A 24,877-nucleotide genomic window follows, 5' to 3' on the forward strand; every position below is an offset into this window, starting at 1 on the left:
TGGTTATCTATTGCAGCGAGTTGTCAATTTGTAAATCGAGAGATTCAAAGCGGTCGCTTCGTGCAGATGTACTACGGTTGACTCCGCGATCATAATCATTTGTCAAATTTGTTGTCTCCTATGAAAATTGACACTAATTAAAACTTAATTAATTAGTTTTTTATTATTTTGATATTATTTTATTATTTTAACATGTTCTTTATTTCATACAAGAGTGCAAGAACGTCTCGGGTTCGTCGGGATACTGCGAATGGTGCGTGTGCCGACCGTTGTCGGTCGCGTAGAACTTGTTCTACGAATTCGTTACAAAACACCCTCGCGACACCGATGCCGTCGCGACGGCGTGCGTCGGACGCCGCGACGTGCCGGGTGCGCATGACGCGTCAGAGCGCAGAATCCGCTCCCGGAGGTCGTGGACGTCGGCTGCTGGACGGACGGTGGTCGGTCGGGGGACACGAAACGATATCGCATCGCTAAATATAATACGAAGGCACGCGGTTCTACTAACCGTCTGCCACGGCACGCGAGGCGGCAGGCGGCATGACGGCGACGGCGACGACGGCTGCGGTGGTAGTCACCGCTTGAGACCAACGACGATCGTACCGTTGATTTTTCGTCGCCCTCGTCGATGGTAATCACGAAAGTGTCACAGTGCCGTGTATCTCGCGTCTTTAAGGGCTGACCGTGGAAAACGGCGCGGCGTGGCGAACTTTTCTCAGGCAGGTGCGTCCGCGAGCGAGGAATCTCGAGTTTGCCAAGGGGTTTGCGATATTTTTGAGCTTCCTCACCGGAACTCGATCGATCCTCGTCGTCGCCAAAAGCAGCAGGTGAGAATCTTTTAAAATTGTAGCATTTACGCGTATACGCGTATGGAAGTGCGAAAAAAATAGTATGTAAATAAAAAACAAAGAAGATAACATTATGAGACCCTAAACAAATGTCAGGATTGAATAGCAACTAATTAAAAAGTCAAAAGTTAAGTAATAAAGTTAAAAAGTTAATAACGTTTAACTTAACTTTGTTAATTTTAAGTAAATTAATTTTTGACTTTAAAAAACTTTTTTTCCAAGTTAAATATTTACTTATACATAAAAAAAAATTTTTTATAAATCTTTCCATATAAAAGAACAGCATTTCTTTGTCATTTTCACGTAAGCTGACTTTACGAATAAAATATTAAATTTGTTTGATGATCTACATTGGAATTATTTAAAATATAATTTAATTTTTAGAAAAGACATTCAAATTTAATACAAAGAATATTCAAAATTAGTTTTTAATTTTATTTTTAAGTTAATTTAACTTTAACGCAACTTTTTAACTAAATTTAAGTTTTTGTTACTAAATATAAAAATGAATAAAATGTATATCGATACTTTAGACATTTAATAAAGTCTTTGGAGATTAAGCTATATTAAATGAATCAATTTAAGTCTAAATTATATTTTTTAACTTTTACTATTTAAAATATTAGCTCGTAGAATTTATAGAGTTTTACACACTATTACGTGTCACTAAATTTTATTTTTAGACACCAAGAGGTTGTATTCCCTTTATTTATTTAAACACTTCACTTTCACTTCAAGTTTCTCTCTTGCGCGTTATATTACAAGTTTTGTTTTATTGATATTACTAACGCGATTACACTATCTCTGCGCAGTCCTCAGAACACAAAAAAAGATCATTCGAGATCTTGAGAAGTCTTAAAAATGTCCATTGATCCGTTTGTAATTGCGACGTATTCCAAGCCAAGGCAATGTAAATTTTACGATTATTCGCCGTTGACTCAAGTTTGCTCGTGTTGTGTCTCGGTTTTCAATGCCAACCTCACGGTTGCAAATATATGTGCCGCTTATTATCGTTTCGTTGAATACGAAGCTAATTCGTAGTAGACGAGACTTTAAATGGTTAGTTATTAGTATATCCTGAGGTGCGTTTGTAATATTTATAAAAGTAGATTTGTAATAATTATTAAAAGATTGCATGGAAAATATTAAAATGATCAAAATTTAGTGAATAATTAAAAATTATTATTCACAATAATTACTGATGCAGAGCAATTAAAATGGTTAACTAAAAACCGTTTTGTTATTTTTGCACGAAGCAAAGAAAAAAAGTTAAAAAATAGTTAGAAAAAGAATTAAAATTAAAAAAAGAAGTGAACGTAATTTTAAAAGAACTTTTAGCTTGAAATTGTTAATATTATAATCTCATGGTGCAATAATAGCCGATTATTGATCGGCGAATACCGCAAGTATTGTGTCCGGAGGATAATAACATCCTACGTGAGAACGCAACAGAAACGCAATAATGAACGCAGTAATCGACTACGTCGATTTACACCACCCACTCATTCTTCCTATATTCTCTTTCTATACATCAATGCACGTGCGCACCCATCCGGACGATATTTTAAATGGAAATCAACCTTTTCAAGTCAATTTAAAAAAACGAACACAAATACTGTTCCTTTTCTTTACAAGACTTGACGTGCAAATTAGAAAAGGAAATTTTTATTTATTATTTTTCTATAAAATCATAATTTAAATTTTATTTGAGACAACATTTAACTTGGAATATATCAATTTTATGTTTAAATTAAAATACAGAAGTATTGTTTTATGCTCAACATTTTATTCAGTTTGGAGTGTCCATGACATAACATTCGCAGATGCTCTTTAAAAACAATTATATAAAAAAGTATGTATATGGATAATAAAATGTTTATGTATATGTGACAGAGATGAGTATCCAGAAGCCTGAAGATCTTTTGTCGGTTGTTATATCAAATGAACTTCCACCGTCTTCAAATTCCCGACAGCTATTTATAAGTCAAGATCAACAGGTGCGTACTTTATTGCCACACAATTTTTATGTATTTGTTAGAAACTGCAGCTTCATTATTTATTACAGGCTTCTTTGACAAATAAAAGAAATTTTGAAATAAATTTTGTTCTCAAGGAAAGTTGAATTAATCCAGCGTTCAATTTGATAACTGCAACTGAATTCTGGTTCGCGTAACAATTCGAAAGCTATAACGATAGACATATACGTGATATATATATATTTAAAGATACAATAATGCAGTACTATATTCTATAATTATATCGAAGAGAAACAAATGGCACTTTCCTGTTCTACGAGATTCGTTCTTAGAATTTTGTCTCATATATAAGTATGCATTTAATCTTTCAATAGGATGAAGAAGCGTCCGATTGTCCCCTATTAACACCAAGTCCACCACCTACCCAAACAGACGAGACTCTGCAATCGACGCCGATATTTAATGCTCTGGAAGGAGCTCCATTAGAGATGATACCCACGCCAACGCTTGAGAATATTAATACGGAAGATGGGCTCAACTTCATGAACATAGTGAATAGTTCAAGTAAACCTTTACACGACGGTACGTATTTTCCATATATTCTTATGTACAACAATGCAGCACGCGGTTAAGCATACATTACCTTCGGTGTACATGTGCCTTCAATAATATTATTATGTGATGAGCGGTTGAAAGAAAAACAGGATGGGAGAGAATACACAAATTATTGACTACGCACTATTCGGACGAAGCTTCCTTTTCGTTAAATATTAAATGTTCGCTACGTGGCGGCAACACATTTCTCGAACCAAAGAGCTTACGTAATCGCTGTTGTACATTACGTCGACGCTCGTTTGTTAAAGCGCTTTTGATAGGATCCAGTTTCAATTTAAGTGACGTTCAATTCAGGCATTCCTGCACGCGAACTAGATTTTAATTTTTCTATCTATTGTTTATCATTAAAAATCAAAAGGATGACGATTACATTATTTGCAGAAAAATATTTTTAATGTTTTTTATTTTAGGAATTGCTTGTTGAAAATATTAAAAGTACAGGGGATGAATTGACACTGGACAATTTAATTATATAATTAGGTTGAATCTTATTTTTAATTATTTTTTGGCAATATAACAAATAATTTTGCTTAGAACATTTTAATGGCGATTCTGCATGAATAATTAATTTTGTGTGTCGTAAAACAAAATATTTCAGAACCGAGTTCACGCGATCCCATGGTGGAGTCCACTAGCAGCGGTAGCAGCAGCGATTCGAATGAACCAGTTTGTGCACAATTGTTGACGCAATTAAATACTGCCTATCAACATCTCGCACCAGATGCTCAAGCTTTAGTAAGTACACTGAACTTTATATTATCCTAAATTATTCAGACTATGTATAAAATTGACATGAGAACAATTTAATAGTAGATTGATTCAAATATTGTTCAAGAAATCGAAAATCAAAGTATTAAAAAAATCTCAAGAGTTTTCTCTTAAAAATACTTTTGAAAGCAATTGAAATTTTGAAAAGTAAAACTTGTTTCTCTGTGCATAAAACGTGAAATAAAAACATAACAAAAATTTTAATATGACCTTTTTTAAGAATCTTTTATAGTTTTGGAAAGGATTTAAAATTATCGTCAAGTATTCCAAGTGGTTCAGGCTTGCGCCCTTCATTACTTATATGTTATACTTGTATATGTGCCTATTATGCTTAACGTATGTTTATCATTATAAGACTCACAAATTTCTTCTCCGCTACTTGCAGAAGCGAAGAAAATCTATGCTGTTTCATACATTATTACATATGTTTACATTTGCCTGGCACGGATGAAGGATACCTTATCAAATGTATCATGCGTGCACGAAAGATGCCGCCTTGTGATTCACGTAATCGCGAATTGTATTCACATTCGCAGTCTATATCTTTTTATGTTGAGCTGAGTCGTTACTTCGATTTGCTCATCGATTTGTCATCTCAACTGCTTTTATGCATAGAAACCCAGTGCAGATAAGATACGACTAGGGTGACCATATGAAGTTACAATAAATATTTAGAGAGAACCGTACACAATTGAAGCATTAACTTTTATTCTTTGTTTCTTTCAATAGAATTAGATAAAAAATATGTAATGTATATGTTTAGCCTAAAGCTATTTATTTAGTCCCTTAATTAAAATTTAAATATAAAATATTTAAGATATACATTTTTTGTTTTCAATTTTTACCTAAATTTTCAATAAATTTAATTGATATGTATAAATAAATATAAGCATCAGTACGTATTTAATTTTAACTGGGTAATTATGCGCACAATGAGATATAAAATTAAGTTTTTAAACTAAAAAGGTTAATATTCCTTTCTGCATACATTTAATCTAAAGCTATTTTATTTATTTTCTTAATCGAAATTCAAATACAAAGAATTTAAGTTGTGAATCTTTTATTTTTAAATTTTCATTAAATTTAATTATATACTTTCTGTACATCTTATTAATTTCTTAATCGCGGATTTCGAATATAAAATGTTAGGCTGAATCTAAAGAAACCAGCGAGAACATCCGAGGACTCCTTGTGAAAGAGGACCTGTCCTCGAGAACTGGGATCGCCTGGTTCCCGGATTTGGTCACCCTAGGATTGACGAAATTGAGGTTTAAAAAAGTATATAGGTAGGTATTGTATGCTTCGTGAGCGTACCTCTCGATTTACATTTACCCCTGTTACCTTCGCTGTCGCATATTGGAATTGAATGCGAGAGACACGCGATAGAGTGTCAATCTCAAATCTTCAGTGCTCTCATGTTGACTAATTCATCGCTTGCCGCTTTCTAACAATCATCATACGTATTTATGCCGTAACTGTTTAGTTTTACAACCAGGACAACGGTGGCAAGCCACCGCTCGTTGGGATTCAACTGGTGGTGCCAAAACCGCCCAAAGATTATCGCTTCATGAAGTGGAACTGGCCGTTGATACGGAAGACATGCTACTGGTCACTGATGTCGATCTTGACCGGGTGCGCCGCACTCGTTATCGGCATTATCGCTACAATGCCTACGAAGTACGTGTACACATGCACACATTATGCATGTTTACCTACATGAATAATTTTGATTTTAATTTTTGTTCCTTCTAAAAAAAAAAATTAATATTTTATTTAATTCTCTCTAAGTCTATAATATATTTTACGCATATAATTTACGCAAAAGTTATGAATACAGTTTTAATAAATAGGTGATTTTTGAGATCAATTATATGTGTAATTCCACATGAATTATTTGCACGTTAGATGCGATCCGCCGGTGGAATGGTGGCAAGGCAGCACTTTCTACGAGATATTCCCGGCGTCCTTTCAGGACTCGACGAAGGGCGCGGATGGGATCGGCGATCTGCGTGGGATAATCATGCGGCTGGACTACTTGAAGAACCTCGGAGTACGGGCCGTCCGACTGAACTCGATATTCCCGGCGCCGCATTATCCGGAATATTACTCGAACATCAGCAACATGACAGGAGTGAACAAAGAGTTGGGCACGCTCGAGGACTTCTCCGGTCTCGTGCGCGCGATCCACGAGCGTAACATGAGCATAGTCCTCGACTTGCCTCTGTACCCGTTCGTGAAGAGTTCGAGCGGCGAGGCGCCGAGGGTGAACGTGACTGAACGTGCTCTTCGAGAGAGACGAGATTTCGCGGATAACATAGTAATTGGCGACGCACGTCTGCCGTCTACGCCGTCCGCGTCGGTCGAAGTTATCCGCGACGTCCTGTCGTCGCCGCTGCACAACGTGAAGAGACACGTGCTTCCCACGGTTCGTCAACAGGAGCACCCGGTTAGCGAGGCCGTCAGGGTTTGGCAGCAGCGAGGGGTGGACGGCTTCTATCTGAAGGGCCTGGAGCATTACGTCGACGAGAACACGTTCGCGAACGATCTCCGATACTGGAGATCTCTTCTACGCCCGGGCAATATCTTCATCTGTCACGTGAGTGCCCTGGACGCCGCTACCTCCGTCGTCGCAAGGAACTCCATCCTGTCCAGGATAGATCTGATCGACGTGACTCTTCGTCTGGTGAACGGCACGAGGAACATCAAGGCACAGATCGAGAGCATTACGAAGGGCGTGCTTTTTGAGAAACCCGGGTACCCGTGGATCCACTGGTCCGTAGGTAGTGTAGACACCAGCAGAGTGGCCTCCACTATTGCCGTCAGAAACGCCAGCATGGCGGCTTCTCTTCTCGCCATGATGCTACCCGGGACACCGAGTATCTTCTATGGAGATGAGGTACGAATTTTTATGTTACAAACACAGCGCCTGAAGAACGCATTATCGTGACTCGTATGTTGAAGAAAATATGCAAATATTGTACCTTGTTTATGCATTTCAAACAAACGTTTCTTATTCATCGCAATACAATGTATAATTAAGGTGATGCTAAAGTCGTCCTTTTTTACCGACCGGACGTTAATTTTTGGGCAAGCCGTTTTTCTAATTGCATTTACAGATTTAAAAATCCTATTCCACAATTAAAGTATAGACAGTAATGTATAACGGACGCTATATAAAGATATGAAAACAAAAAAATTGGAAAATTATTTTCAATTTTTTTTGTTTTCCTTTTGGTTTCCTATACATTACTGTCTATACTTTAATTGTGGAAAAGGATTTTTAAATCTGTAAATGCAATTAGAAGAACGGCTTGCCCGAAAATTAACGTTCGGTCGGTAAAAAAGGACGACTTTAGCATCCCCTTAAGTAGCAATTTGACATTTTAGTAAATGTCTGTCTTTTCGAGATGAATAAAAAAGATTTAATGCGAGTTATTTGTTAATTGGATTTTCATTCGCTCAGATAGGCATTGAAGATTGTGAGTGCTGGGATCACAAGGATTTGGCACACGTCCACAATTTAGTTCCTATGTATTGGGAGAAGGAAGACGGCTCCGGTAGCAGTTTCTCGCCCTCGGGAGTTACCGCTTGGCTACCGGAAGCTGGAAAACCTATGGAAACCAGTTTGAAAAGCACCATTACAAAAATGGCAAAGCTAAGGATGGAAGCGACGCCGGTTTACATAAAAGCGGTGTTGAGAGAGAGCCAAATTACCGCGAACTGTGATGTTAGGTAATACTCCTTTAATTTGCACAAATTTTCTCAACAGTGATTTATTTCATCCTCTTAAAAATTCGACAAATACATTTTATTTCTTTATTTTGCTTGAGATAAAATGTAATATGTTTTTGTCTTGTTATAAATTAAACAAAAATTGCATTTTGAATGTGAAACTATCATTACCGTCTTGTTACATCATATTGGTGTACAAAAATGTTATACATGTAATAGTTTGATTTAATATTTAATGAGATTTAACAAGGTTTAATATTATTCTGTTTAGATACGTGGAAGATGAAATGATCGTGATTGAGCGGTGGTACCCACGAAGAAATTCCTATGTGTATGTGGCTAATTTTGGCAACAAGACACGCGTAAAAGATTTGTCGTTTCTTTATTACGGCGGTCACGTTGTTGTTGGGCCAAGATACAGAATGAACAAAAACGTGTACTTCAAAGAACTTATCGTACCTCCCGGAGAAGCGTTTGTTATAAAATTGGATAAGTGAGAGCAATAGGCTCGCTATCGGTCAGATTTTTATTTTGACTTTTATTATATAAAACAATTGCCAGTGTCATTTAAACACCATTAAAAAATATGAGAGTACAACGAAAAAAAAAAAAATTTTATAAAATTTTATTTTACGAAATTTCAGGGATGAAATAATTCTTGGATTATACAAATCAGCGATAAGAGATTTTTCGTAAATAATACTTTAGGAATAAAAATAAATAAGGTAATTTTATTTTATTGTTTTTATTATTTTTTAATTGAGAGAAAGAGAAAGCGAAAGAAAAAGAGATAAAAGAAGTAATATCGGAAATTAAGGAATAAAAAAATGGTATCCAATAAATTTTTTGCTATGATTAATACAAATAAGATATTTTACAATATAATAAATGTGATTAGTATTTTTATTGCAAAAGATTGAATCTTTACAACGAATTTTAATGCATATCGGTCAGATTATATCAATAAAACTGTTAATTATGTTTGGATTGAAATTTTATAACACGCACATATTTATTCTGATTTTAAAAACACTGCAAAGGCAAAAGATTTTTATTTTTATGTTCTTAAGTTCTTTTGATAATAAAATCAAAATCCATCATATATCATAATGCATTGTTGTAACAAAATTTATCATAATTATTATAAGACGATCAGAATATAGTGGTAAAATTTCTTCGTAATATATAAATGCGTTAACTCAAAAATATTTTTTACGACATAACAATTAAAATAATCATTTTGGCTACTTTTACAGTGTTGTTTAATTTGTTTATTGTTGATACCGAATCGTATATTAAATTATAAAATTATATACGAATTTTGGGATAATTATATATATAAGGGATATAAAAATCTATTGTATGTATTATTGACTGTGTGAATGCAAAGAATTTATGTTAATGAAAACGTCTTTACGTATTTACACAGACAAATAAAAAGTTCTGAATGTATTGCTAAAAACATCTTTATTGTATAATAAACTTTTTATATAATAAATATAATAAGAAATATCAAATTATTAAGACAATAATATTTATTTGCTTAATTAATTGAAAATGTTACTATAACTATGTTATTATATTTTACAACATTATATTTAGATTATATTTAGACATCTAGCAGCGCCAAGATTTTGTAGTTAAAAAATTTTTTATTTAAATTTTGTATAGAAATTAAAGAGAGTACTACATGGGTTAGAATAGGAAAATTTTTCCATGAGGATACAGATAGTACTTAGGTTTTGTAGAAAAAAATAAAAATTTAAGGGATATACACATACGCTTGGTGCCTTTTTATAACTCTTTTTTGAAAAGGTAATTTTGTGCTGATTATTGTATGTACCTTACATTCTAAGCATTATATTTTTTTCATTAAAAACTATTTAAAAACATTCAACTTTGATCCAAATGATGGAATGGAATCGCAGTTATTGTTAAAGTTTAGTAAAGATAACTATTGAAAATTAAGATTCTGGTATATTGAACTAATGTCGAATAAAAAATAGCAATTTGCTTATATAGAAGACAATAATTATAGATTATGAAAACAAATGTAAGCAGCATTAATAGCTTTTAAATCAATAATTTATTAATAATCGTCAATTAAAGAAATCAATTTTAAATTAATTAAAGAATGAGACATTGCTATTTATGAATTTATGTAAATTGGCAATGTAGCCATTTGAAAATGGCTGTATTGCGTCTTCAATCATCACCATCTAATAATCATGCTTGGCATGTCAAAAATTTCTGCTTCATTACCATTCCATGGACTGGTCCTGTTGCGTCACACGGTGACGCAATTTTGTAAAATTTTTTACGGGTTTATGATAATGACTGATGACACTCAATTTGACGACATTGTGTGAATTTCGCGATTGAGAAATGATTAAATGTTTTTTTATAGTAACATATTATTACAATTATAGTAACATAATTTTTAATGTAAATTAAATAAGATAGAATTAAATATTCAAAAAAATTTTAAATTAACAGAATGCAAGTGTCTTTCTTTTCTTTATTATTTTATTTTTTATCCTTTTATATCCAACGTTTTATGTCTATCCGCCTATTACATAATTTTTAATGAAAAAGAAGTAAGAAAATGTTTTATTAAATATATTTTTATTTCTATATCAAAATTTCAAAATACTACACTTAATCCAAAATTTATATCATTCTTTTGTATATATTCGCGCTCCAATTTTTTTTAAACTTGGTTTTTTTAAGTTAGAATAAAAATAGCTTTGCTAAAAATAAAAATTTATTTTGTTTTAGAAATAACATTATTAACCTTTTTAAAAGTAAATAAATTATTCGTCCAAATTATTTAATTTAAACAAATAATTATTTAATTCAAAAAAAGTATTGACAGAAATATAAGAAATAATTTAGTTGTACTGGTTTTAAAAATATATTTCCGTCATTAAAAAAAAATTTTTATTGCACATCATTTCTTTAATTTTAATAAAAGAAACAAAAAATTTCTTTAAGTCAAAGAAATTTTCTTTAATCGTATAGCAATGCACAAATTTTTTTGAATAAAACAAATATTTTTTGACTCAAAGAAACCTTTCTCTGGGTGTATAAAAAGTAACTTTTGAAATGTCGATTATTTTGAGCACAGTTTTAATTTTTGAATTTTTTGTTTGTGTTACAGTATCATTGTAGCTTCGTGACTGAATAACTTTGCTCGTCGCGCATTGGGTTGGTAAGTCATAAATAAATTTTCTCATTAAGTATATTTGAATACTTTTCAAATGTCCTGCACAGGACAAAAAAAAAATCATCGAAAGAAAGAGTTTGATAATAGCTACCAAATGTTGGGTAAAATAAATTTAAATAATTATATATTTGATTTTAATATAATAAAAACTAATTTTACTTTTCAAAATTTTTGTAAACATTATTAAATTGGATAATACTTGCAAAATGTTTAGAAAAGCAAAATTATTTTTGGTAATATTAATCAATATACTTAAGTGGCATTATTTCATTCAACATTTGGTAACTTTTACAAATTCTTTTCTTCAGTTGACCCAAACAATTTTTCAAAGAGAAAACCGTGTATCCAATCGCGCGCGATTGGTTCCCGGGAGTGCCGTGTAAAAGTTACACTAAAAATAAAGTTGTTTTGTTAATGCAAAGTGTATATTTATACTGAGATTAATAAACTCATCGTTGTTTAGGATTGTTTAGATCATTTTTTCGAGACATAATGGAAATTGGAAATTTCAATATATTCATATTGAAAATTATAATAATGTGGACGGCGATTTCTCCTTATTATAGAAATTCTGTAAAAAATCAAAATAACTTGATAGCAACAAAATTTATAAGAATAATGTAATTTACAATATTTTTCTAAGTAATTACCACTTTAAAATAAAATATTTAATTGTAAATATTTTATTATTTTGAACTAATTGTTAAATTTTATTTACTACTTACTTTCGTAGCTATATCAATAAGATTCTCGGCCATCGCAGTACCAGTCTGCAGTACCATATTATAGAAATATTCTTTTTGTTGTAAAAGGATATATGGATGGCCAAATTCCTAAAATCAACAATTATTATGTACATACATATGTAGTATGTGTATATATTTTTTGTAAATTGTTTTTATAATGATTACAAGAAACTTCCAACATCATTTACTTCTTTAAGTAAAAATAGACAAGAAGTACCAAAAACTGAATTGTAATATTAAAAAATATACCATTCTTTTTAATTATTTAGCTATTTGTATTTACCACAAGTTGTCCAGCGTCCATCACAAATATTCTATCGCTGTCCATAATAGTGTTCAATCTGTGAGCTATGGTGAACACAGTACAGTTTATAAATTTCGTCCTAACTGTTTTTTGTATAAGGGAGTCCGTGTAAGGATCGATGTTGGCAGTTGCTTCGTCCAGTACCATGATCCGATTGTTCTTGATAATAGCTCGCGCAAGGCACAACAGTTGTTTCTGACCAACGCTAAAGTTCGATCCCTCATCGGACACCTTCGTGTTCAGTCCGGCGGCCATCTCGGAGATCGTCTCCTTTAACTCGACATCCTGAAGCGCCTGCCATAGCACAGTGTCGGAATACTGATCGAAGGGATCGAGATTACGTCGCAGACTGCCATTGAACAGGAACGGCTCCTGAGGAATAATACTGATCTTCGAGCGGAAGTCGTGCAGAGCGATCGCATCAGTGGATACGCCGTCTATAAAGATCTTGCCCTCGACGCAGGCCAGACGAAAGAGAGCGTTTATCAGAGACGACTTTCCCGCGCCGGTTCTGCCGACGATACCGATCTTTTCTTCTGGCAAAACGATGAAGCTGACGTTCTTGAGGATGTAGGCTCCTCGACGATTGTACTTTAAGCTTACGTTCTTGAATTCTACTAGACCTTTCGTCGGCCAATCGTCCGGCGGTTTGGTCTCCGACTTGCTGTCGATCATCGGCTCCTCCTCTAAATGACTGTACTCAAGTATTCTCTCTACAGAGGTCAACTGACTCTCCAGTTCGGCCGTTTGTCTGATTCCGTACTGCAGCATGATCGTCAACGACATGACCTGCGTGATTATCAGACCAATGTTGCCAACGACAGCCAGATTACTGAAGACTGTGAAAATTATGATTATTATCCCGACATAAAGTTGACAGATCATATCAATGTAGAAGCCGAAGGCTCGAGAAGTAGACAGGAAGAGGAAACAGGCAGACGTATGGACATCTTGATGATTATACAGCTCCGCTGTTAATATCTCTTCAGCGTTGAAAGCTCTAATTGTCGCGAGTCCTTGCAGAGACGCTCCGAGATGATCGAAGATCGGCGAACGTGCTGAATAAATTGTTCTTTGTTATCGCATTGTTTACTTTAATTTCCATTTTTGAAAGCAAAATCTAATTTGAAGAAAGCTACTTTAAAAATATTTATTTAGGAAGAATGAAAATGGATCACGGTGATCTTTTCTTTCCTAATAAATATCCTTAATAAATAATATTTCTTGAATACGTAATAAATAAATATCTGAAATAGAAAATAGTCTATGATATATCTTAGTTAAAAATATCGTCTTTCGTAGATTACTTACTTGTCCCTTCGAGGCGCTTGATGCTGCGAGCCGTAGAGATATATATCTTGCGGAAATAGGTACAAATGCAAGCGCAGAACACCGTAGGTATCGCCAGCCATGGAGTAATCGCCACGACCATAATTGATATTGTGATCGAATTAAATATGGTTACTATGACATCAAATACGCATATCGACAGCATTATGTCGATAATATTGATATCTCTGGCAAACCTAATTAAAATCAGAGACATTTTTCTTTTTTAGATTAAGTTTGAGTTGCAGTTAATTAAAAAATTAAAATAAAGTGCGATAAAAAAAAAGCCTTATAATGATCAAAGATAATTAAGTGAAACCAAATATAAGAAATTAATGATAAAAGCTACAAAATCCTTGCATTGATGAAACATTTTAATAATCATGTTTAACTGTTGTCGCATCCTTTCGCATTTACCTGTTTAATATACGACCAGCTGGATTAGTACTGTAGAAGTACATGGTTGCGCGCAGTATGCTGCGAAACATAGCGGAGTGAAGATTTACTGAGGACCACATGCACACCGTGTAATACACGACTGATTGCAATTGCCAGAGCAGTATGAGAGCCACTATCATAGCAGTATATATGTAAATCATGGAATCACGGGACAATGGACCTTCCCACTGAAAAACTTGGGTAGAGTTGTTCGTATCGTGCCACGAACTCGATTCGACGTTGACCCAGAACGCTATAAAATAATCGCTTCCGCTGGATACTAATTGGAGCACTAAGAAGATCAACATCATCAGTGCGATCATAGCAGGCTTCTTACTCGCTTTAAAGTAAGCGAGGAGCATTCCGCCAGATATACGACCCTTTGCCATAGCTTCCTTTAATTCAACCGGCGAGTTGTCATTGTCATCTCTCGTCTCAGCTTTCATCGAAATTTGACGCTGAATATCGATCTGTCTACTCTCAGCCTCTTTGCTTTTCGCATCTGTTGCCTTCACCAGCTTCATAAAATCATGGCCCAACGCTTGCAATTCGTCGAAGGTACCCTTCTGTTCAATATTACCGTTGTTCATTACAATAATTTGATCAGCGAGCTGAAGATACTGCAGTTGATGCGTCACCAGAATCCTCGTTTTTCCCTAATCGGCGAGATTATTGAATGAAATAATTATAATTCAAAATCAAGAAGCTACCCGTATCATCTTACATTTTAAGTATTTTCAAATATTACATTTACAGTGCTTTATGTATGAAATATGGACAATTTGTAAACTTTTTATTAAAATTCCATGTTTAAAATATAAGGATTATGTGGCATCTTGGATCTCTTACTTTTAGGTAGCCGCAGATGCATTGGTCCACTAGACGTTTGCTGACGTGCGAGTCCACGGCAGATAGAGGATCGTCCAGCAAGTAAATATCAGCATCTTTGTAAATCGCTCGAGCCAGATTGATCCTGGCACGCTGACCCCCACTCAGATTCATTCCCCTCTCGCCCACGATAGTGCGATCGCCATGGGGAAACGAGACTATGTCCGATTCCATCTGGCAGACTCTGATCACTTCGTCGTAACGCGACTTGTCCATCGGCTGTCCGAACAGAACGTTCTGCTTCACGGAAGAAGCGAAGATCCATGGCTGCTGGCTGACGTAACTTATTCTGCCGCGGCTATCGATGCTCCCACTCGTCAATGGTAATTCCTGGAGTATCGCTTGCAAGAAGCTGCTCTTACCCGAACCCACCTGTCCGACAATGGCTACGAAGCTTCCAGGTGGCACGGTCAAGTTTATTTTACGCAACGTGTCGTCTTTACCGTCACCGTGCCATTTGGCATTTACATTGGTCATACGAAGTGCGAATGCATCAGGAACTGTCTGGGAACATGGACTCTGTTTCGTTTTAATAATTTCATCGTGCAACATGAATCTTCGCAACCGGCGGATACAAACTAATGCCTGTAACACTTGATTGACACCTATAAACAAATTTATAAGATATCACCTTTTTGTCAAGTCCTATTTTTATTGGGAGCGTATCTCAATGTTATCTCTTCAATAAGTATTAAATTTCATGAATTTTTTGTATTATCGTTAAAACATTGTTAAAACTGAAAGACACAAGGCAAATGATTTAATTATACTGCGTTGTATGACTTCATCGTTTTATCTTTATCTTCTTTTAACTTTTAATATACTTAATGGTAAATCTATAAATCTACGAACTAAGGATTACTTCTCAGTGAATTATTTATAACGTAAATAAGTGTCAAGTCTTGAAATAGTCTTACCTGACGAAAACCTATGAGCTGTCGTGAACCGTAAAACATTGTAATACGCTGTTACCAAATACACTTTTTCGGCATTGATATAATTTCCAAATAGGACATATGTTACTATTGTGGCGAAGAGACTAAGTCGTGGTATGTAGTTTTTGAGAGTCAAAGTTAATTCTTTCAGAATAAAACATTTCTTTGTCATATTCATCTCACGCCTAGAAATAACGAATTTCAGTCACAATTTGTTAAAACGCCTAGAAGTTTCAATTGAATAGAAAGAATTGGTGTTAACTCAATAAAAGTAAGAATACAAAAGGAATTCATTAATTAAACATAAAGAAAAACAATGCACAAATATATTAATGAAGTGATATAAATGAAGAAAAAATTGTAGTTTAAGGAAATTAGTCAAAAACTTTTCAAGCTCACTTACTTCCTCGCCTTTTCTACGAGAGCATAAAAAGGAATCTCCCAAACATACATTTTAATTACTTGTAATCCAGTGATTACTTGATTCATCAGCCTAAGTCTAGCATCTGTTTTCTGTGCTAACTTCAGCATTAAAGGTACGATTATCTTCGCCAAGCAGCCTGAAATATACACGTCATTTCGATAGATTAAAACGTGTAATGGAATATCATTACAAAGCTTTGGCTCAATTTTATATTAGCAGTAATCTTGTTATATTAACAGAAATGTACCTTGAAAAGGCATTATTAGTAAAAATATGGATATTCCTATCAGAGCTGCCCATCCAATCTCGGAAAATGTAATATACGTGATCCATATGATTTGAAGAGGAGCGATCCAAATGTAATGTAAATGTAATAAGCACTCTTCAAACTTGGCAATATCACTGCTCAGAAAATTTACCATCTGAAAGCGGGGTATAAATTCTAATACAAACTTTTCTTTCACTAAGCAATCATTGATGTGTTACTTTAAACAATTTTTATAATTTTATGAATAATTTATTAGCTTCTCATAATAATTATTTAACTTTACCAGTACATAGTATTGCTTCCAAAATTATTTTGAAATAACAATTATCTTTATCTCTATATTCCTGTTCTTAACTCACTTCTGTATTTTTTTGTCCTGTCTCTCTTTTACTTTACATTTGCTATATGATTAAACATTATATCTTGAAAAAATGCATTATTTGTATCTAGCTCACCTGACCAACAGATGTTTCATTGTCCAATACAGAATTGGATAGCTTCAATATTTTTTGGTAAATCAGTGCGGTGGAAGCTATCTTCATTTTTAATCCTAAGTGAAAGGAGCAATATACGGTATAATGTGAAATAAAAGTTTCTGCAAATGACAACAGAATTAAACCGGCGGCGCTATAATACACCTCGTCATGCCATTCCTTTATGTCGCTCGCAAAATATCGCAACAAGGTAGCAAGTAATAACGGTTTATACAGCCTGTAACATAATTAAATACATTATTAAAAGCGACGTCAAAATTATTGTTTTATATCAATATACAATTTGTTTATTGTTAGTTGATTAAGATACCTAGGAAATAATTCCATAACTGCTTGTGCAACTCCAATTAGTAGAAGGGGTTTTGCAAAAATCCGCAACAGCACCCTGAATAACTGCGGCTTGCCATTTTTCTTTCTAGCGCACGATTCTACTTCTCTTTCCCATTCTTTGCTTACAGTTTCGCCTAAGTTGCTGGTTCTATCTTGCGTTAGTGTAGCGTAAATATCGGTCTCCTCTAAATCCTTTTTGTAGCCAGTTCGAAAAATTTTTCGAGTCCACCTGTGTATATTAATTGTTAAATTCCTCAAATCCACATACAGTTTATCATTTAATTTATTTAATCAAATTGTTGTATATTCTTAATCTTACACATACACACATGTTTACATACATTTCCATTTATTTAAAAAACCAGCATTACAAGACATTGCTTGTGATACTTACCAAAAGGTGATAAGCGAAATTACATTCGCATTTTGCCGTGGATTTTTTGGATATTTTTTCTGATCGTTGTTTATCATGGTGGCACAATAAAATTTTATTTATTTGCGAATACATTTAATTTTAAATACTTCTTGAGCAACCTAGATTTTTTGTTAATTATAAAGAATGATAAAATATAAAAAATTTTTATTTATTTTTGATGTATAGGATATGTACACTAAAAGATTATACATTAAATACTTTAAGTGCAATATTTGACAAATTGACATGATAATAAGTTCAAACAAGATTACTGTTATCTCAAATATCTTATTTTCAACTGATATCTTAATAATTAATTCTTAAAAAAGTTTTATTAAAATTATCTAAACTGAAAAATATATAAAGGAAGAATCGATTTAAAATTTATCAAACAAAAAATTGTTTGATTAAAGATAATTAAATTTTTAAACATTATATTAATAAACATAAAATTTAAATTACTGCAAAAAAAGATTGTTAATTACTCAAAAAGATTTTGAGTAATTTATAAAACAAAATTGTATTTTACTCACCGACAAATCGACTAAGAACGATCTTAAAGTTTTCATTGAGCAACTGGAAACAGCATGGCTGAATCTGAAAAGTGTCTCGAAGACACTTTATCATACCTGTGTGTTATGTCATGTTTCCATATTTTTATAGTAATTAAAGTTGAGCAGTGTACACAACGCAATCAAATTTCCAAGGAAAAGGAATTACTTAAAAGTTACACAACCAACTATCTAAGAAACTACCGAGCAACGGATACACTGTAACGTCTTTCTTGTGAAATTGCTGTATTAGTATGTACTTAATATGAGACCCTACTGTGTCTGCTGAGTCTCGTTAACAGCCTGATACATAATCAGTTGTAAATTTGCTGATAGCACATTTTTATCACTTTTTGAAGGCCACATGCATTAATATATGTATAATTTAGTCCTCTTAAAACGTTAGCACCTTAAAACTTGATGTTTTTATTTTAGCAACTCATTCATTTACATAATATACTTCTTTCTATCGTTACTTAATTACTAAAAGAATATTCATCATTAACAATTACACAAAAAAATGTAAAATAAAAATTAATATATTTAACGCAAATGTTCACTATATAAGCAACAATATGAAACCTTTTTTAACAAATTTAATTATTTTAAATTTTAGCAGTGTATTTTTGTTTTAAACTTACATTTTTAAATTCCACAAGATCTAATTCGTCGGCTAATCGTTTGGCGGCTTGGTCTTCAGCAGCTTCAGCTTGCTGTCGATCATCGGCTCCTGCTCTAAACGACTGTACTCAAGTAGTCTTTCTATAAAGGTCAACTGTCTCTCCAACTCAGTCATTTGTCTGATTCCCCACTGCGGCATATTCGTCAATGGCGTCATGCTGTAGAATCACAAGACTAGAATGTCAACAACGACAATCAGATTGCGGAACCACGATTTGAAAAACATATTAAAATGCTGTTACTAAATATCTTGCAACATTGAAGTAATTTTAAAATAGGACGTCCGCTAATATCGCGAAGAAGAGATATTAGATTTATTAGATTTAGATATTAATATAAATTGCGATATGAAGTAGTAAAGAGTAAAAATTAATTATTTCAACATATAATATTTCTTTGTTACGCTCACATCTTTTTTAGATATTTTTTGTATCGTTGCTTATCATTGTAGCATATGAAACTTATCATTTTTAATATATTCCATTTAAAATATAGCATAGATCATTTATATTTTTTAAGTGTACGTAAAATAATAAGATGTAATAAATTCTTTTTTATGAAGAGTATAGAAGATTTTATAAAAGGACAATCAACCTTGGTCCTCACAGATTTTATTGAACTTTGTGTACATGATGTAGTATACCCTCCCCACTAATTCGTAGAAATAAAAATCATACCAATGCGCAACTGTTTGCGAGATATCATTGTTTGAAGTTGCCCGTGTGCGTATCGCATTGAGTCATATATCGCGTTCATATTATAAGTCTGGAATGAGCTAATCGTTGTAGCCGAGTGAGGTATTCGATTAAAATGCTGACGTGCGGGCGTCCCTGCTATTTTTTATAATACTTTTTTGGAAATACGTAATCAATTAATTATTAGTAAACGTATTAAGTCAAACAATATATTTTTATATAATTGTTTAATTATTATAATAGAAAATTTTAAACAATATCTCATAAATTGTTGAACATTGGCACGATTTCTATTACTGTGAATTAATAAAAAAAAATTACACTATGACATGTTTAAAATTTGGCAAAATCTAGGAAGGCCTAATTGATTGTTCCCTTGTTAAATCAAATGTATTTCAATTGCAATTTTCGACAAATATATCTATTAAAAAAGATTACTTTCACAAATATCTAATTTTATTATTTTTTACATTATATATCTCGAAATATACAAAATTCTTCTAGATTATATTAATAAAAATATTATTTAGAAATCACTATCCAACTGACTTTACAAGACTTTGAATAATTTTAAAGAGAAATATTGCGTATTGTACTCACCACAACTCGAAGCATCTGGAAACAACACGGTCGAGTGCAACAATACTTTATCGTGCCTACGACATACTTCCTTACACATTCTTATCGTAAGCGAAGTTAAACGACATGCACAATGTAATCAGACTTTCAAGAAAAAAAAGAAAATATTTAAAATATATAATTATCTCATCAAGCAGCAATAGCGCCTTTTACGAGTGATTGCTATACTGTATGTACTTGGCGAGAGACACTTTGTGTCTACTGAATCTCGTTATCTTGATGTTTATATAGTTATAAATTGAATATACAGTATAAACTTTTTTCAGCTTATGTATATACGTTCACACAAATTTACCACACTTATTTCATTCAGCACTAGCTGGTACACTTTGGAAAATAAATACCGTAATTAGATTATTCGCGTAATTTTTAATACGAATGAGAATTATACGATACGCGAACGAGAGCATTATCTTTTCTTCACTTTTCTTATATATCAGAAAGTAACATCTGGCGAATAGCTGCCGTGAAAGGGAACGATATTGCGCATGTCGAAATAGTCAAAGAACTACCACCGTAGCATGGGAAATAAGAGAACGTTCCGAGGAGGGCTATAATTACGGCGTGTCTGCGATATTTTTGGTCGAAATTATTATACGATTCCGCTTTCGATGTCTTGCATGCGAGAAGATAACGAAAAAAAAATATTCGCGACTGGCTTATTAATCTTGCAAGAAAATTGATATTACTTATTCATTTCGCACGACGAGCGTTCTTGTGCATTTCCAAAAAAAAAGTGAGGGACTGGCTTATTAATCTTGCAAGAAAATTGGTGTTGGACATTCATTTTGCATGATCACATTTCGTAGCGCTACCCAGCCCTAGACCGAAAAAGTTTACTTCGAAGCTGGCACGATACATTTATTGTCAGTCTGCTGTACGCCTTCGACTCGTGTCGAAGTCCAAAAAATCATGCAGGTATGAGAGCAAATCCCGCTATTGCGTCTGAAAGAGAGGAATTCTTGAACGATTTCATTTTTCAGTCGGCGGATCTCACTCACGCGTCAAATATAGTGGTTTGGAACAAATGGTTCCTGACTTTTCTGGGCTTATGGCCGGAAAGGGTGAATCAGCTTGTATTCATATTCTTTACCACGTACATGGTAATTTATTGCACCATGGGAATGAACCATCTGATCAGGCATTCCGACCAACCAGAACTCGTCATAGCAAATTTCACGGATAACGTTTTTCTTACTATGACACTGGGAAAGATGCTCATATGCAGACGGAGCAGCAGAATAATGGCCACGTTTCTGAAAAGCATCGAGCCCGATTTCACGACGAGGATGTACGATAACATTCAGGAAAAACAGGCATATCTACAGTACAACAAGCTCGCTCTGATATTCGTGAGGCTTTCGATGCCCATGTTGGCATTCACGTCTACGTTGTATTACTTAAGGCTATTTTACGAAAAATGGAGCATAAGTAAGTACAACTATTCATTTTCACGTGTAAGACATAGCTATTTCATGATGTATTTAGCTATTTCATGACTTAACAATCGTTGGATATTTATAACGATATGAAATCATTATTTGCTCTTTTAAAGCGAAATGTGCCGGATAGAACTGTGCTCTAATTAAATATTTTTATACACTGACATTTAACAGGAATAAAAATTTGATTTTTATTTCTTAAGCAAAAATATTTAATGAAATAATTAAATGCACACTGTCATTTTTTTTAATAAAGCAGTGTATTGCGATGCTACAACTTTCGTTTTAAATACGTAAATGTTTTAACTTCATTTATACGCTATACGTTAATAGACAATAAAAATATATAAAAAATAGTGTAGAATTACATATTGGTCTTATTCGGAGTTCAATGAAATCGATGACTACGTTCCAATTAGACTACAGTTGGATAAATATAATAGGAGTGATAGAAAATTAAATATAACCTGATGTACATGTAGTGATATCCGGTAATTTTTCGTATGAAACATTACCATATCCGGTTCATCCCTTCTTTGAGATCAAGGACACGGCTACGTACGTATGCGTTTGCATCTACCTGGCGATAATGTTACCGATAATATTATGCGGTTACGGTGGACTGGATGCTTTCGTGCTTAGCATGGCTCTTCACATTTGCGGTCAGTTTGCCGCTTTATCGTACAAAATTAACAATTTGCTTAAAGATCATAAGAACTACCATCGCCATATCACTAACATCGTATTAAGGCATCGCCATCTAATAAAGTAAAATTCCTATTTTATTTATTGTATTTAGATATGTAAATTTGTAATTACTTTTATATTAAATTTACGTTTAAATTCAACATGTTGCTCCTTATAGATTATGACAAGCTAATTAGGATTTACCTTAATGTCAGGAATAATGCAACCACATGTTCTAACCGTGCACCGCGATTACAGATTAGCAGAGATCTTAGAGAACAGTTTCAACATGATATGCCTGCAGCAAACTCTGGGCACTTTAGTCTTGCTCTGTTTAACTATGTTCCATATGCTTGCGGTGAGTTTCATTTGAGGATTAGAAGATTACTAGCTTCATTATGTGAAGGAAATATTGAAACTAAATAAAACGCCATCATTTTCGTAGAATCTTATAATTGGTAGAAAACTGACTAGTAACATCACATTTCTAAGAAATGTAAAATTTGTTCTTCTTTTAAGTTTGTTCGTCAAAATATCAATCGTTCGAATTTAGAAATTGAATATTTTATTTAGCAATACACGCACAATTTTTTTGTAAATTAATTAATGTTTATATACTAGTTAATGATCGTTTAAATTATATTTTAGACTTCGGCATATGGCGATAATGCTAACGTTGTAGCTTTTACATTATATGCAGTCTGCGTAAGTAGTACAATTCTCGCTTATTGCTACACGGGCGAGTGCCTCTTTACTGAGGTAATTATAAACAATAGAAAATTTTATCTTAATATTGAGATATGCAATTTCATTATTTATGGTATCTAAATCAAAATGTCGGATAAACATTCAATGTAAAATTTGTTTATGTCTTGTTGTCTGCAAATCTTTTTTTTTCTCTCGTTTTAATATCATTTTAAAATTATTTACACAATTATATATTTATTTAAAAAAATGTGTGCGTCAGTAAGACAAATGTAATCTAATATTGGCATTAATTAATCTATTCAGAGTGCCGGATTGAGCGATGCGTTTTATAATACCGACTGGTACAATAATTCGCCATCATCTACAAAGTTAGTCGGCATTTGTATGATTCGATCTGACAGACCATTAATATTGACTGCCGGAAAATTCTGCATATTATCATTGAACACATTCACGAGTGTGAGTCAATAAATTATGTGTACATTGTTTATGTTTTATTGTTTTGCTTGTGCATACGCTTCTTAGAGCGTATTTTGTTTTCAGATTGTGAAAACATCGATGGCGTATCTGTCTGTGTTACGCAATTTTATGTAAAAGAATTTTAGCTTGAAATATTTCGTCATAACTTATTTGTGAAAGCATGTATAGATGATCAGATTTAATTATAATTTATAACAGGAATTATTGCCTCAAATGTTTTTCTAAATGAGCATTGATACGATTTAATAGATCTAATAATTTTTAAGGAATCTTGATGAGTAAGAAAGATAATGGTTTTTTTTCTTCTTTGCACATGTTTATGAAATATTTAAAAAGCATGAAAATCAGAATAAATTTAACAAAATATGTTGAGATTAATAATAATCAGATATTCTCTTTCTTTGATACACGTATTCCTTTTGTGAACAACTTTTGTAATATACCAGATAATAATGACAAATTATACTGAATACAGTCTGTAATCTGAAATTTGTTTTATACACTTCTTAAAGTTGAGGACACTTGTAACTCCCAAGTATTTCGTAGAAATTGATTTGCATGCTACACCAAGTTTTTCATGGTTTAGAACGTGGCTTGCGACTGTCAAATGAAAATAATTACGAGTAACTACTTTTCGACGAAGGTCTTACGGTAGTTTTCGTTTATATAGAGAGATGTAAGATAATAGATGTACAATGAGGATGGTAGCAACATATTTGATTCAAATTACAATTGTGCTATTAAATAATTGATATAACTTAGATCCATAACATCGATCGATTATAGTTATATCGCCGATAATTCCATTGACACTACCAGTTCTGAATAAATATCATAAGTAACTGTAATTCTATTCGACCAATTTAAAATGAAAGTAAGATATATATGCATTATAATTTATAATATATTCCAATTTTGGAATTTGTTCGAAAAATGATTATTACGATTATTTTAATTTTACATGATAACTTTTGCTATTAATTAATCTAGAATAATAATTCCCAGAAACAAAAATTTTGGAATCCAAAATCACAAATTTGAATTTATTTTACACAACTTTGTATTGCTTTAATTCTATTCGATATTGTTCCCATTAAATCTAACATATTTTTATGGATATATTTCACATAATTAAACTTTTACTTTTATAATAATTAAAAACTGTAACTGTGGTAAAAAAAAATTAAAATGTAGAAACTGAGAATAAATAGATGTAAACGATTCAATCTCAGACGGTCAATAATTCTAATTATTGGTT

The 24,877-nt window shown here is 33.0% G+C and overlaps 3 protein-coding genes across 7 annotated transcripts; 2 read left to right on the forward strand and 1 right to left on the reverse strand.

Moving 5' to 3' along the window:
* Positions 1-591: 591 nt before the first annotated feature.
* LOC105199056 (maltase A2) lies at positions 592-9,459 on the forward strand. Of its 2 annotated transcripts, none has more exons than XM_011165974.3 (8): positions 592-827; positions 2,742-2,845; positions 3,199-3,406; positions 4,038-4,174; positions 5,691-5,884; positions 6,113-7,103; positions 7,671-7,939; positions 8,211-9,459. In XM_011165974.3, exons 2-8 carry the CDS (start codon positions 2,744-2,746, stop codon positions 8,434-8,436), a joined length of 2,127 nt encoding a protein of 708 aa, XP_011164276.1. In that variant the 5' UTR covers positions 592-827; positions 2,742-2,743; the 3' UTR covers positions 8,437-9,459. The 2 variants fall into 2 exon arrangements, with proteins under 2 accessions (XP_011164276.1, XP_011164277.1); XM_011165975.3 differs by having other exon boundaries at positions 5,703-5,884.
* A 1,591-nt stretch (positions 9,460-11,050) lies between these two features.
* On the reverse strand, positions 11,051-20,451 carry LOC105199146 (probable multidrug resistance-associated protein lethal(2)03659). Of its 4 annotated transcripts, none has more exons than XM_026133112.2 (15): positions 20,264-20,451; positions 18,929-19,126; positions 18,270-18,770; positions 17,716-17,855; positions 17,302-17,550; positions 16,953-17,208; positions 16,477-16,651; positions 16,209-16,365; positions 15,788-15,990; positions 14,832-15,475; positions 13,962-14,638; positions 13,527-13,741; positions 12,195-13,273; positions 11,891-11,998; positions 11,051-11,736 (listed from the first exon to the last, which is right to left on the reverse strand). In XM_026133112.2, exons 4-15 carry the CDS (start codon positions 17,790-17,792, stop codon positions 11,695-11,697), a joined length of 3,882 nt encoding a protein of 1,293 aa, XP_025988897.1. In that variant the 5' UTR covers positions 17,793-17,855; positions 18,270-18,770; positions 18,929-19,126; positions 20,264-20,451; the 3' UTR covers positions 11,051-11,694. The 4 variants fall into 4 exon arrangements, with proteins under 4 accessions (XP_025988897.1, XP_011164408.2, XP_025988898.1 ...); XM_011166106.3 differs by having other exon boundaries at positions 18,270-18,354; positions 18,929-19,142; XM_026133113.2 differs by having other exon boundaries at positions 18,270-18,365; positions 18,929-19,142.
* A 723-nt stretch (positions 20,452-21,174) lies between these two features.
* LOC105199147 (odorant receptor 22c) lies at positions 21,175-24,553 on the forward strand. Its single transcript, XM_039446334.1, has 7 exons — positions 21,175-21,220; positions 21,286-21,733; positions 22,227-22,512; positions 22,690-22,789; positions 23,080-23,190; positions 23,443-23,598; positions 23,683-24,553. Exons 1-7 carry the CDS (start codon positions 21,215-21,217, stop codon positions 23,731-23,733), a joined length of 1,158 nt encoding a protein of 385 aa, XP_039302268.1. The 5' UTR covers positions 21,175-21,214; the 3' UTR covers positions 23,734-24,553.
* The last annotated feature ends 324 nt before the right edge of the window (positions 24,554-24,877 follow it).

The sequence above is a fragment of the Solenopsis invicta genome, chromosome 2 (genome assembly GCF_016802725.1).
Source record: "Solenopsis invicta isolate M01_SB chromosome 2, UNIL_Sinv_3.0, whole genome shotgun sequence".
Taxonomy (NCBI): domain Eukaryota; kingdom Metazoa; phylum Arthropoda; class Insecta; order Hymenoptera; family Formicidae; genus Solenopsis; species Solenopsis invicta.

Excerpts from the sequence above, each read along its gene's own strand:
- LOC105199146 (XM_026133112.2), bottom strand. The coding sequence starts at position 17,792 with ATGATAAACAACGATCAGAAAAAATATCCAAAAAATCCACGGCAAAAT. Across the intron at positions 15,476-15,787 it reads AGCTCATAGGTTTTCGTCAG|GTGTCAATCAAGTGTTACAG; the intron begins GTAAGACTATTT and ends ATTTGTTTATAG. Across the intron at positions 14,639-14,831 it reads GCATCTGCGGCTACCTAAAA|GGAAAAACGAGGATTCTGGT; the intron begins GTAAGAGATCCA and ends CTCGCCGATTAG.
- LOC105199147 (XM_039446334.1), top strand. Across the intron at positions 22,513-22,689 it reads AGGCATCGCCATCTAATAAA|ATTAGCAGAGATCTTAGAGA; the intron begins GTAAAATTCCTA and ends CCGCGATTACAG. Across the intron at positions 23,599-23,682 it reads CATTGAACACATTCACGAGT|ATTGTGAAAACATCGATGGC; the intron begins GTGAGTCAATAA and ends TTTTGTTTTCAG.
- LOC105199056 (XM_011165974.3), top strand. The coding sequence starts at position 2,744 with ATGAGTATCCAGAAGCCTGAAGATCTTTTGTCGGTTGTTATATCAAAT. Across the intron at positions 2,846-3,198 it reads TTATAAGTCAAGATCAACAG|GATGAAGAAGCGTCCGATTG; the intron begins GTGCGTACTTTA and ends ATCTTTCAATAG. Across the intron at positions 3,407-4,037 it reads AAGTAAACCTTTACACGACG|AACCGAGTTCACGCGATCCC; the intron begins GTACGTATTTTC and ends AAAATATTTCAG.